Source organism: Miscanthus floridulus, chromosome 18, assembly GCF_019320115.1.
Source record: "Miscanthus floridulus cultivar M001 chromosome 18, ASM1932011v1, whole genome shotgun sequence".
NCBI lineage: Eukaryota > Viridiplantae > Streptophyta > Magnoliopsida > Poales > Poaceae > Miscanthus > Miscanthus floridulus.
Genome location: NC_089597.1, coordinates 24,957,638 through 24,974,772, shown reverse-complemented (window position 1 = coordinate 24,974,772; position 17,135 = coordinate 24,957,638). Strand labels below are relative to the sequence as shown.

Genomic DNA, 17,135 nt, shown 5'->3' with positions numbered 1-17,135 from the left:
TCTTCGGATTCCCAATCATCCTTCGATCGATCCGTTGATCCATCATCGTGCCTATATGATATGCATGCGATGCAATGCAAAGATGTAATTAATCAACTGTAATCGTGACTCGTAAAATACGACTTACGCCTCTCAAGTTAACGAGCTAGTTCTAACAACGACCGTACTTATGCTATATATCCATGTTGTCGCGTAAGACGTTATTTCTCAACAATTCTTTTAGTTATATAAACCAACGGTGTTTCTTTATTCGCAATATGACATCATTATTTATCTTGCAACTGATTATTCTAGAGCTACAAAAATTACGGTGAGCAGCTAATATTGCTAGGAACCTACTGTAAAGATTTCAGATCCAATACTATTACCAATTTATCACGGAAGTTCCTACAAGTTTATATTTTTATAATATTAAGTATCTTAGATTAATTATATAGCTTCCAAGAATATTATCCAACTATATGAATAAATTATACTAGCAGGTAGATCATGATTTTAGAAGCCTAATAAAACTAGTTTGGTATTTTTACGATTTTTCTAGGATTCACTATGAATTTTATAAGTTTATTTCCGACTAAATTAACAAAGGCTTTTAGAAATGAACAGAGCCAGCGGCCATCAAAATCTGGCCCAGCGAACGTGCGGCCACAGCGTGGCCCGTGACCGGCGCTCTGGCCCGTAGACACGCACGCGGCCCAGGCGGCACTCGGTCGGCCCAGGCGCGGCGTGGGGGGGTTCAGCGGCCCAGCGGGCGGCACCTGCTGGGCCAGTGATGGTGGACGCGGCCCAACGTGGAGCGGCCAAGTCAACCGGCAGCGCCGGCCCATGCGCGGCAAGCACGGCCCAACACGGACTACGGCGGTACAATTAGCGAGAAGGCCCTCGGTTTAAACCGAAACTAACTCGCAGTACAACCTATACTGTTCATATGAGTCACGTATTCGCAGTAAAGACCTTGTATAAAAATTCTGCTTGGATTTATACCCTCGCTTCATCTTCTTCAGACAGAGGAGCAGAGGAGGTTCGGCCGGGCGCATCTCCATGGCGGCATCGACGGCGCGCGACAACGCGGCTGCGGGGCACGGCGGCCGGCGAGGCAAGCTCTGGCACCGGGCGGAATAGGCGCTGCAGAGCGGAGGCCCGCAGCGGCGGAGGCACCGGCATGCAGGCACGGGGAAACCGTGGGGAACCGCTACCGGCGACGGAGGAAAACTGGCCGGCGAACGGCACAGGGACCCACACGGCCCCAGGCTGAGGCGGCCAGTAATCGACCATGGCCACCACGACAAGGCAGCGTGCGCTAGGAGGCAGGCAATGGCGGTTGCGGCGCTGGGATGGAGATGGAGGACGCGCCTAGGAGGGGCTGCTGTATGGCAGGCGTGCAGGGCGCCGAGCGGAGGGGCTCGCCGGTGGGACACTGCGGCTGTGGTAACACGGCGCGGCAACGCGGGCCTAGGCGCGCGGCCGAGGGCGCGCACGTGCATCGCGAGCGGGGAAAATAAGCAGAGGCGACGGGCAACGCTGTAGACGCAGCATACTACACGGGGAAGAAAAAGGAAGAGACGACGGGCGGTAGTGACGGCCGTGTCCCATCGGCGCAGTAGAGAGGGGAAAGGCGGATGGAGGCAAGAAAAAGTCATATACGACGACAGCAATAGAAAAGTTAGAAAGCAGCTCGCAGTGGCAACGTAGAGATAATGAAGGCAGCAGCAGTAGAGATAGAGAAACTATGGGGCTGCTATGTTTCTGAACACGAGGAGCAGAGACAAGACAAAGACCAGACAGGTGTAGACAAGGTTGCAGAGGAGCAAGTCAACTAGCATAGTTACACGTTCTTTGATTTGATTTAGAGTTATTGTCGTAACATGTATATATATATATACTTTAGTCAATTTGCAACGTCTAGGTAGTTACCACTTTTGTTCCCAGACAATTACTATAGCTATAGTAGGTCGCTGGCAGCTGTAAATTACTGAGAAGGAAAGGTAAAAAGTAGTAGGCACAGTTAGTCTCGCATGCTCTCTGCGACTTTTCAGAATCGAGTGGGAAGGAGACAACAGCGGCTCTGTCACCTTCTTCATCAACACGGCGTGGCAGGACGTCCTGGCCCAACGTGGCCGGCAGGGTCAGGCCAGGCAGTGACATCCCATCATCACTGCGACCGGAGCCACGTTTACGTGCAATCCTGAGGGAAATTTTAAGCGAACCAGGACGACAGCTGTCGTAGGTACGTTACCAATTTATCTAGGGAATAGAACGAGTCTATACGTAACCGTAAACATACCACTAGACCAAGGCTTTTTAACTGAGCGTGCTTATCAAAATAAACACGTGAGTGTGTGTATATATATATATATATATATATATATATATATATATATATATATATATATCATTCTATTTATTAATGGATTTTATTTTATTTGTAAAAAGTTAATTTTCATGCTTAATCAATTAAACAAGCCGTTCGCTAATTATTTGCTAGAATCGTTATCGGACACTCCTAAATATTTCTACGCACTACGTAATTTAACTTGAGCATTGATTTGAGTCTATAAAACTAAGTCACACACGATTCCCTCATCACGGCAAGTATGTTTTAAATAAAAAATTCTGAGAACTCGTTTTAAAAATTTGACTTAGGCCTAAATCGCGGTGCTAAGCAAGCTCGTAACACCAGGGGTGTTACACCGAACATCCACATTTTTCAACAGGTTCATAAATGGAAGAATAAAGCTTACAACATTTTAGCCATTTCTTACATCACTTTCCATGCAACATCAGAGTATAATATTTATTGTTTATAACAGTGGAATATAACCATGTTATCAGAGTTTCAGCGGAAATAAAATCATTTAATGATAAGTTAAACATTAACATGATGATCTATTATATACATCATAATAGGTTAGAAGTTTTTCCATTGTAAAATATTTTGGGTGGAAGTTTTAAATAAACTCTATGTCCGCAATGTTAAGGAAATCCTCGCTGAGCCACCAGGAGGTTCCCGCACGTAAGTGTTAGCTCTAGCATCCACCTGTCACCTGCAACAGGGTAGAACAAACCCTGAGTACTCAATTATACTCCACAAGACTTACCCATCGGGAGGAAAGAAAAGACTCCAAGAATATGCAAGGCTATCTAGCTTGTGGATTTATTGCATCTACAGGAGCATTACTAATCGTGCATTCTTATATTCAATTTTATTAGCAGTCATCATTAGTTCGTTAACTAACCATTCTATGTAAGCACATATGCTACTTTCAAGCAAGTGGTAAGCAATCAGAATTATTTTACCATATTTCATATTCTAGTTCTTACTATGGTGCTAGATCGTAGACAAGTCGTACCGTATTACACGGCGATTCATGAATCAATGTAGCCCAGCTGGTACCCCGAAACACATGCCCCGCTTGTACCCCAGACACAAGTAGGATCAACCCACCACTCTTATATCAAGGGGTCTAGGTCCCCGTCCAAACTTAGACTCTAAGCCCCCACACCTGAGTCCTGGACTCAGTGTGGTGCTTAGACCTCCACCATCCCTGCCTCCAATCAGTGAGTCCGGAAAGAGCCAGAACCCACGACAAGAGAGCAACGAGCCTTCCTGCCCCCATAAGCAAGTATGTGCTCAGGATAATAAGTGTGTGACCTGACTAGAATCCAATGCAATGGCCGGTCCTTAACCGACACAGGCGAAACGAGTGCAATCCGAGCCTCGCTCGAATGCCAAACGAAGTCTAGATCCAAAGTACCATTCTGCCCGGTCTTCAATTATCATTCATATATATTCCCTATGATAGTAATATAATAACAACAATAATATCTTTTCTATCTCTCGCGAGTGATAGGCAATCACTCGACTTCTACCAGAGTCATGCAGCATAGCAATCTACACGATCATGTTATACTAGTAAGACTCATAGGATAATGATATATATATATATATGCAAGTGGTTTTCATTCAACTTCTTAAAACTTAATGCACAAGCATAAGATAAAAGTGCAGAATAATAGGGGTTATGCATCGGGGCTTGCCTGGGTAAGATATAACCAAAAGTTAGCATTCCATCAAGGTGACACGATCATCAAAGCACCATCTTTTCCGCTACCTTGGTCGACTCCATGATCTATCGTTGTTCCTATTATGGTATACGTGGATGCAACACAGAGACACAATTAATCAACAGTAACCACAACTCTTAAATATACAATTACGCTCCATAAGCTAACGAGCTAGCTTTAATGACTAACGTGCTGGTCTATGTATCCACGTCGTCAAGTAAGGCTTTGTCTCCAGAAAAATATTTTAGTTCTAAAATCCCAAGGTGTTTTGGCATTTAATTGACTAAATATATATTTTTTAACTAGGATTCATTTAGCTACCTTAACAAACTAATTATTATGGAGCTACAAAAATTACACTGAGCACCTAATAATGTTAGGGATTTACTGTGAAAGTTTCAGAGCCAACACTATCACTAATTTATCACAATAATTCCTACAAATTTATATTTTGACAATATTAAGTATCTCAAATTAATTATATAGCTCCTAAGAATATTATAAAACTATGTGAATAAAATATACTAGCAGATAGATCATAATTTTAGGAACCTGACAAAATTAGTTTCACAATTTTTGGTTAACTACACAATTTTATATTAAATTTATAAATTTACCTTAGAAACTAAATTAGACAATGCTTTAGAAATCTAAAAGGGCCGACGACAACCACTTTGGCCTAGCAGTCCAACGCGGCCCATGCGGGGACTGGCCGCGCACGAGTCACGACAGCCCAGTGCGGCCCAAGCCTAGGGCGCCCGTGCGTGTTTGGCACTTTGCAAAAGAGGACTCGCACTCTTAGAAAATCAAATAATACAGTGCAGCACTGTTCCACTAGTCTTGAGTTTTGCACAAAGCACTCTGGAATACCTCGTCTTCGCAACGGCCGGATCCTAGACATGCCCATGCGTGTCAGCGTGGCCCCGGCCTACTGAGGCCCACAATGACGCGTCTACTAGATCGACATGGACCTCCGGACCTATGCGCAAAAGTAGAAGGCGACGGCACGTTCAATGGTGTACTAATCCCACCTATAGTCATCGATGGAGGATCCGTGTGGCGGCGCGAGTGCTTCGACGAGTCTACACCCTATCGGACGGGTCATGATGGCAAAGAAGGGTCAGAGACTCACTGTGGTGCGCACTAAGGAGATGGTTGAAGTAGGGGAGGGTCGAGGCGGCCCGGCCACATGCGCCCAAGCAAGGCGACGATGTTCCACGGTGGTATCGGCGCGTCACCGCGTCACCGTCGGGTTTCCTGGCCAAATCAACACGAGCATCGAATAGAGGAGGTCAAGGTGAGCCTAGAAACACCACCAATTGAACCCTTACCTCCGGGTTATGGACTTACCCTCAAACCACAGGTCGCATCGGCGCTCATGACCGGCGGTGGTAAAACGCCAAATTGGCGGTGTAAAGAAAATGGACCTTAGGCCCATTTACTTTAGATTTTGGTGTTTGCTGACCAACAGAACCAAATTGGACTAATGAATTTGCAAGTGATTATTTTGTAGTTCAATAGGGTGCAAGACGTGACTTGGGCGAAGGCGACTTGATGATCCGATGATCAACACCATAAGCAAGACCTTAGAAGCACAAGAGAAGACCCAAGATATCAAGCAAAGTCTAAGCACGAAGATAGGAACCAAGCCGAACGCAAGATCGTGAAGAAACAAGCTCACAAAAGTGACCGGACGCTGGCGGAAAGCGACCGGAAAGCGTTCGGTCAGGACGTGATCAGCGTCCGGTTAGTAGCAGAAAAGCGGGATTTCATCCCCAACGGCTACTTTCTTAGTGGGGCTTATAAATACAACCCCCGACCGGCCAAATAAGAAGTGTGGAGCTGAGAAAACATATCAAGGGTGTTGATACACCACTTTAGTGATCTTCACTTGCATAGTGCTTAGTGATTCATTAGGTGATTAGCGTAGGTGCTTTGCGAAGTGCTTAGGTTGATTAGACCACCGCTTATGCACTTGCTTTAGGTTTAGGCCTAGTGTTTAGTGAGGTTTGCATACCTCTTATCACTCGGTGCTTGCGCGCACCATTGTTGAACATCGGAGGGGCTTGTAGTCTTGTGAGATTACACCAACCGCGGTTGTGGTGTGGCCACCACCGTGTACTGGAGGGAATAAGGCCCGCAGCGTTTTGGTTAGAAGCTTGATAGTGAAGACGGCGGGGAGCATCCGGGAGAGGCTTACTAAAAGGCACGTCGAAGACCCACTTGCGCGTGGGGAAGGCCCAAGGCTATCCATGGAGTTACCCAACCAGGAGCTTGGCCCTTGCGAGGGATTCCTTGCGAGGGGCTCCAACGAGGACTAGGGGGAAGCTTGCACGCTTCTCAATACCTCGGTAAAAATACTGGAGTCATCGATGGGAGTTTGCATATCTCTACCTTGCTCTTTAGCTTCCGCATTTATATTGATTGTTTTACTCCTTGCGATAGAGATAGCAACACACTAGCAAAACCATAGTTGCACATTTAGATAGTTTATCTATTGCATAGGTTTTGCTAGGATTAGAAAAAGAGGCCATAGTTTAGAGTTAGAATTTTAAGTTACCTAATTCAACCCCCTCTTAGGCGTCACGGTTCCCTACAGACGGCCCACAGTGCACCAACGGACCAGAGAGAAACCAGGCGCTTAGCCAACCTTCTAAGCTATCCACAGGAGCGAGGGATTTCGCTGCGAAGCTATAACTTGGCAATGGGAAGAGGGAGAAGTGATGTCGGCTCCGCGCACGGAGAGGCGGTGGAGTGGTCCACGAGCGAACCGAGCAGTTAAGGTGAGCAACTCCGGTTGGTGGCAAAGCGAGCATGTGGTACAGTTGATGAGACATGAAGGGTTGTCGCGAAGCGCATGGCATGAAGTGGCAAGATCGAGCGGGGTTGCTGGTGGCTGCTAGCAGCAGAGCAGAGCAGAGTAGAGCAAGGAGGCGTCCGTCGCCACTGTGACTGGGGTCATCGTCATGGTAGGTGAAACAAACGGTGGAGCAGTCGCCACGTCGGCCGAGCCACGACAGCTGCAGCAGCGCGGCACGACGGCAGGACGGCCAGGCGCAAGTGAGCGGCGGGCGCGGCGGCTCGCGGTGTGCCCACAGCGGCCAGGCTACGACAGCAGCAACCGGCCAGCGTGGCCATGTGCGCGCATGCGCGCGCGCCTAGTGCACCGACGCCGCTATGTCGAGGCTGGACGGCCTGGTGACCGCGCCCAACATGAGAAGACGGCCCGAGTTCGTGTTATGCACGGGTTTTAAAGCGTTCAAAACGTCTAAACCGTTGATTCAGTCCCCAAACCACTTTTGCTATACCTTAGAGGGTATATTAGGCTACTAAAACAAGCCATAATACCACCCTACTCCTTAACCCAATTTCTCTACAAAAATTGCTAAACATCACAATGCCTAACCTTCCAAAAGTTCATGAAATTTTCTAAGTGTTAAATGGATTTCTATTTCTAGTTGCACTTTTAAGCTATTAAATATAGTACTTAACAACATGATCTCTCAACATCAAGTATTTCATTGCCATCTACTAATCTCACATTTCAAACTTTATTAAGGTGTCACATACATGTTCTATAGTATTTTTGTTAAAATTTAAATGACAAAATAGCATTGTCTATTATCATTTCAGACTTACAAGAATTCCATGTCCGATTAGTACTAACATCCCCTAACACTTTTGATTGAATTTTTAAAAGATCTAAACCTTACCAGATTCAACTAACAATTGTACCATGACCTAGCCCATACTACACACTAACTCTTAGAAACAAAATATCTAAGCACTTCTTAATTAGTTTGTCCAATATAGTTCGCCAAAGAATGATACTTTTAAACACAAGTTCAAGCGTTTGCCGGCAACGAAATGACCCTTCTTAAATCCCAAGTTTGATATTTTTGAACTTCCCAAATTACTAACTAATAGTATTTATTCTCTAAAAATTAATGTTGCATTTCCATCAACTACACTTACACTCTAACTTTATTCAAGTGCTACATACAAATTATATTTAATTTTGTTTATAAAAATTGCTTTCGTGCCAATGTTTAGAACTACTTATTCTACTCTTCGCGTTAGAATTTTTCATTAATACATATAGGCATTTAAGTAACTAATTCACTATATTTATAGATCTATTTCTTAAGCCATAGCCTCAGTGCTTAGCAAGCTTGTAACACCAGACATGTTACACTTTGTATCTCTGCTGCACGATCAACGAACTTCATCTCGATACACTCGGTAAAAGGAAGAAGGACGACTAAGATTTAGCCATTTAAGACCCGATACTGCATTTCACCCCCGCTTTATTTTCGAGGCCATGGGCGTTATTGGCCGGCTAGACGATTATGGCCCTATTCGCTTCAACTACTTCAGCAGTACTTTTCAGCGAATAAATAATATTTTTCTTTCACAACAAATCAGTATAAGCCAAATTTCAACGTGCAGACCGGTTTGCCTTCATCTGAACCCCTCATGCAGTCATGCTCACCGTGCAATACGGAGCACGAGATGAGCTGGTGCCTCACCTACCAGATACAGGAGCAGACGCTTTGATCAGGCTAGCTTTCCCCTCCGGGCTCCGGCAACCGCCGAGAGCGACTGGCCAAACTCCCAAACCAACCAACAAGAAGACGATCCCGGCAGCAAAGCAACAAACCTCGCCGTCTTCAGCGCGAGCACAGGGCGCTTATCCGACGACAGGACACTCATACATCGCATTCTTTTCCCGTTGAGGAGCAGTTGATGCTGCTGCTCCAGAACTGACAGAATATGCATGCGTTGGCAGTGGCCTACTGGCATGACTACAGCAGCTGCAGAGTGATTGGGACGCGGTAGCTTTGGTGTAGTGGTTCATCTCTGACTAAAGTAGTAGCTACTAGCACATAGCAAGGCGCCAAGGCACACAACAAAAAAAATTAGTAACACATAGTAGGATAACGGCCAAGGACAAAGGTAAAAGTGATTGGCATTTGCTGGGCGTTTTGTTGACGTGGGGGATGCAATGCAAGTGGCATCTGGTTGGTGTGGTTGCTACTCAATGCTTGCTGATGATGCCTTTGGAGCCCTGGACGGCTGGACCTTGTGAAGTTGTGATGAGTACTCGGCCAGGCAGAAAAGGGTGCTCATACAGCCATGATGCTCCCGAGACCAAGAACAACAGATCGCTCACAGTCACATAGGTTAGCACGCGCCACAGCTAGCGAAGCGCGTGTTATCTGGAGAGCCAGAAGCCCAGCACTTCCTGTTCTGGCAAACCAGTGAAAAGGCAAGGATGACTGAAGTGTAAAATAGAACAGTGCTCTACAAGGGTATGGTTGTAGGATCTGAAAGGAAGGGGATTCGATGTTGTCATGAAGTTTACACAAGTTAACAGCACTTCTATGGTTAATTTTCAAAACAAGTGCTTATATTATATAAGAATTTCAATTACATGGATGAATAGGTACAGAGCACTCCTGCACTAGCATCGCAAATCGAAAACTAGGTACACATTGTAAAACTAGAATTGAAAGTTGAACTAGATATACTGACACAATGTAGGGCCTGTTTGGTTCCTCTCCCACCTCCTAAAATTCCTGTCACATCGAATGTTTGGACACATGCATGGAGTATTAAATATAGACTAATTACGAAACTAATTGCATAACTTGCGACTAATTTGCGAGACGAATCTTTTAAGTCTAATTAGTCCATGATTTGACAACGTGGTGCTACAGTAAACATGCGCTAATGATAGATTAATTAGGCTTAAAAAATTCGTCTCGGAAATTAGCCTCCATCTATGTAATTGATTTTGTAATTAATTTATATTTAATGCTCCTTATTAGCCTCTAAACATTTGATGTGACATAAATTTTAAGAGCGACTAAAGAACCAAACACCCCCGTAATAAGACAAGGCTATGACCGAGCAGGACCACTCGAATTTGGCTTCAGCCTACCATGACGACCTGCTAGGTGCATTCAGTTAGAGAAAATGTGCAGCATAACTACCAGCAGTACGAGGCAGAGAATGATCGATAATTGTTCAGCTGCTGTAAACCATCTACAGTGTCTCTCATGATTTTGCTAACGAAAAAGGAGTTCTGCCACTTCAGGCACACCAGGCCCAGTGAGTTGAGTTACGCCAAAAGATCTTTTGCCAGGAACAAATGGACATACACATCAGTCTTCAGCGAGCGAAAAATGGAGGTTTTCGTTACTTTCATTATGGCATGAGTTCTTCAAGCCGGCTCGTAAAGGCCTAGCATGTGCCCATCGATGCATCGCAATGCTGCAACCTGCATTGGGAGAAATAGAAAACCCAAAGAAACATACCATCATATAAATGATTGAGATCCTGAAATACAATCATAAATGGAAACTATGGGAATATAGAGACAATACTTTTCCATGGATCTCATATTTGATAGGCCCATCCAACTCAGCTCCCAATGCCATTAATTTCGTCACAGTACTGCTTATGTCTGGTACAGTGAAGGACAGCATTGAAGAATAAACTCTCTGCGATGCAAGATTACTGCAAGTATGTTCAGACATAAGATAACAGTTACGATTTCATGCGCTGGACAATTGCAAAAAAAAAAAATGCTATAATGTCTCAAGAACATTCATTTTGCAATTAGAAATTTCACATTATTAACATGCAAGTATCTCCATTGTCCATATGAGGTTTCTCTAGCTTATATTTATATGATGATGAAACTTGAAGTCATCGCAAAAAACTGAGAAAAGCTCCAAGGAGGACAATTCATTTTAACCCGTAATCATTTGTTTTCATGCACTACTTTGACCTAGCAAGATTGAAATGTATTGAAGACTAAAAGTATCATTTTCGTTCAATGTTTGGATTGTAGGGTATCGCTCAGCTAGGTCAATGTTTTCTCAAGAATTGGCAACCTCACAGATCCAACACTTCAGAGCTGTTTTGTTTATGGGGTCGCAAAGTTTGTCCAGTATGTCTTGGACTTCCATACATAACGTAATGCCTATGGTAAGTCTAACCTAGCTGATCACAAAAAGAACCTTTTACTCAAAAGGAGGAGCTTGCTCGAAGCCCAGTAGTAACCTGTAAAGTGCACATCATTGCCCAGAAATTTAGGATCCATTGACATTCGGCCTGCACTCCTGCACACTAAAACGAAACCAAAACCAACCTGCTGCTTTTCAAGGTGTTTGTGTGTGTGTGTGTGGTGGTGGTGGGGGGGGGGGGGGGGGGGGGTGTTGATTTTTCAAGCGTTAGAACAATCACTTAGTCCTCGCTCCATCTAACCTGTCCAACTACTTTTCCATGGATCTCATATTTTCATGCAATACATGGAATGTAGGGTCATTATTTTCTCAAGAATTGGCAATCTCGCAGATCCAACACTCCTTCCATACACTTCAGAATTATTTTGTTTATGGGGTCATTAAGTTTGCGCGGTATGTTTTGGACTTGGGCACATGGGTACATAGCCTATGGTAAGTCTGACCAAGCTGATCAACAAAAAAGAACATTTTACTAAAAAAGGCTGAACTTGCCCAAAGCCCAATGTAACCTGTAAAGTGCAAATCATGCCCAGAAATGAAGGATTCAATTTGCCATTTGGTGTGCACTCCTATACACTAAAACGGGACCAATTTACCGTTTTTCAAGGGGAGGTGGGGCTAGCATGCAGTAAAGCAAATAAGCAATCACTTAGTCCTCACTCCATCTAACCTGCCAAACTACTCATCTATGCTGCTAGATGCCAGTGAAAAATAAAGAAATTAAAAAAAGAGCAAATTTTGAACTGCCAGATCATATCCACAGGAGAAGAATTCCAGTACAAGGTACTTTTCGGAGCCAAAATTGACACAACTATCATATGAAAATTGAATTGATTTCTTCACTAACGTCGCAATGCCATCTAAAACCAAGTGTTCCACACACACATTTCATCGAACACATGAGCATCGCAGCGCGTAACACCAGTACACCACAGGGGTGGTTAGAAAACCGCCATATTAACCCCCACCTCATTCCCTCGAACAACTCCAAATTTGCATCCATCTGAAACTCGAAGTAATACGAACTGGGTAATACTAGGAGGAGAGCGCGGTAGCAAACAGCAGTAGCCGCACCTGTCGTTGGTGTGCATGAGCGCGAGCTTGAGCGGCCCTGACTGCAGCTCGGCCCAGCGGAGCGTGCAGACGTTCACACTGAAGTCGAGACCCTCCGCGTAGAACCGCGCCGCTCGCGGCACGTCCCGGTGCAGCTGCAGCACCCACCGGAGCGTCGCGGTCGCCGCCGCCATTCCCCACCACCTCCCTCCCTCCCTCCCTCCGGATCAGGACGAGGACGACGACGAACGAACACAGCACTCCCACATGGTCACATCCAACGGCCCAGAGGACGAGCAACACAGCCCGTCGCACTCAACGGATCAAACTCAACTTCTTGGGCCGAGCAGGGGAATTAAAAGGCCCATTTCATAAACCAGAGCGAGCCCACCAAGCAGCCGCCTTCTCCCTTGCGGAGGCGAAAAGAAACCCTTTCTCTTCCGCCGACCTCTCGAGACCCATCAGACGCAGGCGCCGCCGCCGTCTCCTGCCGCCTGCCGTGGAGAGCGCGAGGTAGCTGCGGGTGCTAGGGTTTGGCTCGAGATGGGGAAGGCAAAGGGCAAGGGCCCTAAATTCGCTGCAGTGAAGAAGATTATCACTAAGAAAACCATCAACAAGTAAGGCAACCATCTCCAACTGCCTATGGTTAGGTTCATGCTACCGGGAATTCTAATTTTTGTTTATGATAGGTACAAGGAGGATGTGCTGAACCACAAGAAGAAGGACGCGGATAAGGAGAAGCTCGGCCGGAATGTGTGAGTGCTTGTTTGCGCTCGGATTTTGGGGGCTCGGTTTGGTTTCCTGTGCTTGTTTGGATTTCTGATGCCGTTTTGTTTCTGTGATTTGCAGACCGCAGGTTTCGTCGGCGTTGTTCTTCAGCTACAACACGGCGCTGGGACCGCCGTACCGGGTGATTGTGGATACCAACTTCATCAACTTCTCCATACAGAATAAGGTTAGTCGTTGAATTATCTGCTGCTCTGCGATTCCACTGATTAATTCCGTGAGACCAAGGTTAATTCCGATTGCACAATAAATTAGTTATTATGCACCAGAGGGTGTGTATTTGCATGTCCACTGCCTCACTCCCTCAGTTAAGAATTGAAGATACTGAGTTAATGCAGTGGATTTAATTGATTGTTGACACATATAGCTTATCTGTATGCTGTATCGTCACAAGAAAGGTCGTGCACAATTCACTTTGTTATTGCTGGAGCTACCAATTCTTACAAGATACTAAAACCTTATGGAAATTGAAAACAAATGGTTAAGCAAATTAGGATATAGAGCATGGTGACCCATTTTACTGTTTTAGCAAATAGCAAAACAAACAGCAACCAACAAGTCTGAGACTGGGAATCATGTTATAGCAATCTCGACTTGCCATCCGATATGGATGCTGTGCTAAGAATGTTCCTTTCAAGTCAGGATTTGATTCATTAACTGCAGTTAATTTTGAATTATGTATTCTACAGAACACTTAATGGGGCTAACTTCCATATCCTAAACACTCATCTTTGTGACTAAATCCTCCTTTTCCCCCATGCAGCTGGATTTGGAGAAGGGAATGATGGATTGCCTTTATGCAAAATGTAAGCATTTAACTCTGTTATCTTCCATTCCCATTATCTTTCTAGTGACCTGAGCTACGCTTTTAATATATTTTCAATTCTGATGCCTTGTTATGAAGGTACCCCGTGTATCACTGACTGCGTTATGGCTGAGCTTGAAAAGCTGGGACAGAAGTATCGTGTGGCCTTGAGGTGCGCTCCTATCTGATTCTGTTGCCATACTGTGTTTTAATGTCTTCTTTTGTCTTATCTGCTTCATTGTCTTCAAATAGAGGTTTAATTAGGTTTTTATCTATGGCTCTTGTTGTCATGTTCCACCTATACAAATGTTGATTGCACGTACTTGCTGTTATATTCGATTCTTCAGTATAACTTTCATCTGTCTGTATAACCTAATTTGCCTCCCTCACAGAATCGCCAAGGACCCTAGGTTCCAAAGATTGGCATGCACACACAAGGGAACTTATGCTGATGACTGCATCGTGGAGAGGGTCACTCAGGTAAAAGCTCTGCCTTCTTCAACGCTCTTTGTTTGTTTGGAGCATGAGTACTGGGAGTATTCTGTTAAGTGCCAACTAGGAGGATAGCTCCTGCTAGAGAACTTGTGACTTACAATTATCGCTAGTTAACAGGGACATTGGGTACAGAAGTTTTAGTAATTTGTATATAACGTCTATTCCTAGTTCCTTCTCAAATGTTAATTTAGAGATATGTGCAAGTTCTTGAAACATTGGCTGTTCAAATTTCAAACCTCGTGCTGAAACTGTTTACTCAATATTTGAGATATGTGGCTGATTCCTTTAGAATTTACTTTTTCCCAATATTTGAGAAATGTGGCTGAATGCTATGTTCTTCCGAGATTCGAGATTCTACTGTATCTGTTCCCAAGGTGAACAAAAAAATTGCACTTGTGTTTTCTCCCCTGTAATCCTTTTTGCATACTTGTCTAAAGTATTGTGTCTATATGTAGTATCCAATTTTGTTCCAAGTTAAACAATTGGAACTTGCATGTGAGTGGTATCCTGTTTATACCTATAGATGTTGTGTCCTCTAACTACTCTTATAATCTTAATATACAGATCTATGGGTTAGGCTTTTGCTTTGATTAATGTGCATGTGGGCACTGAGCTTAGTTCATGGTAACATGCATGTTGGAATGCAGTGATCTCTTTGTTATAGCTAGTGCATTTAGTTGCGTTAGATTGTATTGTTCACCTTCACAATACCTAGTCGATGATTATTTTGGTTTATTTACCTTGTATGTTAGGCAATTTGTTTTATTTGTTCTAAACCATATATTTTATCATGACAGCACAAATGCTACATAGTTGCTACTTGTGATAGAGATTTGAAAAGGAGGATAAGAAAGGTGTGTTTGGTGTTCACTGCTCACAGCTCAGGACATGCTTGTTTTAGTATCGAAGAAGCTTTTCTTGCATGCTTATATCATGGGCATTTTCTCAATTTCGCAGGTTCCTGGTGTTCCAATCATGTACATCACAAGACACAGGTATTCGATAGAACGGCTCCCTGAGGCCACAATTGGTGGAGGTACGTGATATTTTCATCTGATAATCTCAGTTGATCTGTGTGTTCTTTTCTTTGTCCCCAGCTTATCCTATAATCACACTAGCTTGCAGTACTGATGCTTGTATTGGCACTCATGCAGCACCAAGAATCTGATCAGTGCAGACGTGAGATGTTCTGGAATGTTTCCATGTGACCAAATCACTGTTTCATGTCTGAAGCCACTGCGTGGACTGAGGAAGGATAAGAATGCTGCTGTCTAGGTTGAGCTCACTGTAACTACTAAGAAATCTTGTACCAGCCTCACCATTTTACTGTTATCATCCAGATGTAATAGCTTCCGTTTACAATGTTGCTGGATGTCTAAAGTAATTCTTCGTTAGAAGATCAGACATCCTCATCCCTTTCAATTGTACGGCAGACCATTTCAAAAAAAAAAGTACTGCAGCTTGCTTCTCAATCTTGTGCTCTTGATGCTGATTTCAACACTTCTAAATTGCGATGACATTGTTCTGAACATGGTACGGGCTCCTTGCATGATCTGATTGTTAAGTAGTAGTAAGCTGTTCAGGGAAATACGAAGATATAGTAGTTACGTTGAGTTATTTAGGCTTGTTTCAGTGTTTGGTTTGAGAGACTGAGTGGTCCATCATATTCTTGCTCCACACTTTTTTGTTTTATAAGTTTGTAAATGAAATGAGTTTTTGGTTTCCATCACCTCATACCTCAGAAGCTATTATGAATTTTTTATTGAAAAAAAATAGTTACTCCATTTCAAATTACAAGACATTTTGTTTTTTTAATTTATAGCTAATGTATCTTAGAAAAGCTAAAACGGCAAAACATATGGCGGTATCTTTTGCTTCAGCTAAACAAGGCCTCTCTTACAAATAGAATAGTAGGAGCGGCTGGTGATACGAGCCGCCCCTACAAATGAGGTCCAATTTATAGGGGCGGTTTAATCACCGGCCGCCACTACAAATGACCCACATATAAAATAACTGCAGCACATTCTTTCTCCTCAGGTCACTCACTCTAACCCGTAAAAAAAGGTGGGGAGGTTTTGGGCACCTCCTAAAAATTGCTCTACTAAGGGAAAAGGTTTTTGTCTCAAATCCTTTGGTGGAGAGGTTGTAGAAGATAAGAAAATGCTATTCCACACTTTTTTTGAAGTTTTAATGGTTGGTTAGTGAATAATTAGAGTTTTGCTTTTCTCTCTCTTCTATGGTGCTTGAGCTACTTATGAAGCAAATTAGATCCAAATTTTAAATGTATTAGGGTAAATTAGGGAGGAAAACGAGATCATACCCTTATTTGATCCATGTTTCTTAATTTTAGTGAATAATTAGTTAGTTTTATGTATGTTTCATATGCATGTAGATGTACATCTAGGGTTTTGTTTTTTATTAATTTCGTTTTTGTAAATTTATGTTTGATAAAATTGGACTGGGTTTGTATGAAAGATATTGAGTAAAGTATAATTATTGCTAATTGTTATTTTTGAAATTATTTATTGTAATCAATAAATATGTATTTTAATTATTTATGGATAAATGGACCATTAATTAATTTTTCTCTATCATGGTGTGTTTGTATGCTTCATGTAATTATATTAGATTTATATTCATATATCTGAAGTATATACAATTATTCTCAAGTAATTATTAATTTAATTCATTTTTATATATATCTGAATAAGTAGTCATTTAATGTTTGTTTTGTTGTTGTTGTAAAAGATGAAGTACATGAACTCTTGGATGTATGATTCGTTAAGGTTCAAGGTAGGTTTCCGTGAAGAGGTGGATAAATTTATTGAAGCCGCAAAGAAGCATGCAATGATATTGAAAGAGAATAAGGATACAATTATTTGCCCCTGTAAAGATTG

The 17,135-nt window shown here is 43.3% G+C and overlaps 2 protein-coding genes across 2 annotated transcripts; one reads left to right on the top strand and one right to left on the bottom strand.

Annotated features, from left to right (window-relative positions):
* Positions 1–9,453: 9,453 nt before the first annotated feature.
* Positions 9,454–12,359, bottom strand: LOC136519827 (uncharacterized). Its single transcript, XM_066513207.1, has 3 exons — positions 12,174–12,359; positions 10,455–10,587; positions 9,454–10,348 (listed from the first exon to the last, which is right to left on the bottom strand). Exons 1-3 carry the CDS (start codon positions 12,344–12,346, stop codon positions 10,292–10,294), a joined length of 363 nt encoding a protein of 120 aa, XP_066369304.1. The 5' UTR covers positions 12,347–12,359; the 3' UTR covers positions 9,454–10,291.
* Positions 12,360–12,553: 194 nt separating this feature from the next.
* On the top strand, positions 12,554–15,710 carry LOC136519823 (uncharacterized). Its single transcript, XM_066513198.1, has 9 exons — positions 12,554–12,769; positions 12,842–12,907; positions 13,002–13,107; positions 13,702–13,744; positions 13,843–13,915; positions 14,136–14,223; positions 15,036–15,092; positions 15,196–15,274; positions 15,393–15,710. The coding sequence occupies exons 1-9, from the start codon at positions 12,696–12,698 to the stop codon at positions 15,404–15,406; spliced, it is 600 nt and encodes a 199-aa protein (XP_066369295.1). The 5' UTR covers positions 12,554–12,695; the 3' UTR covers positions 15,407–15,710.
* The last annotated feature ends 1,425 nt before the right edge of the window (positions 15,711–17,135 follow it).

Excerpts from the sequence above, each read along its gene's own strand:
- LOC136519827 (XM_066513207.1), bottom strand. The coding sequence starts at position 12,346 with ATGGCGGCGGCGACCGCGACGCTCCGGTGGGTGCTGCAGCTGCACCGG. Across the intron at positions 10,588-12,173 it reads CTCATGCACACCAACGACAG|TAATCTTGCATCGCAGAGAG; the intron begins GTGCGGCTACTG and ends ACATACTTGCAG. Across the intron at positions 10,349-10,454 it reads AATATGAGATCCATGGAAAA|GTTGCAGCATTGCGATGCAT; the intron begins GTATTGTCTCTA and ends CTCCCAATGCAG.
- LOC136519823 (XM_066513198.1), top strand. The coding sequence starts at position 12,696 with ATGGGGAAGGCAAAGGGCAAGGGCCCTAAATTCGCTGCAGTGAAGAAG. Across the intron at positions 12,908-13,001 it reads GAGAAGCTCGGCCGGAATGT|ACCGCAGGTTTCGTCGGCGT; the intron begins GTGAGTGCTTGT and ends TGTGATTTGCAG. Across the intron at positions 13,745-13,842 it reads GGATTGCCTTTATGCAAAAT|GTACCCCGTGTATCACTGAC; the intron begins GTAAGCATTTAA and ends CTTGTTATGAAG.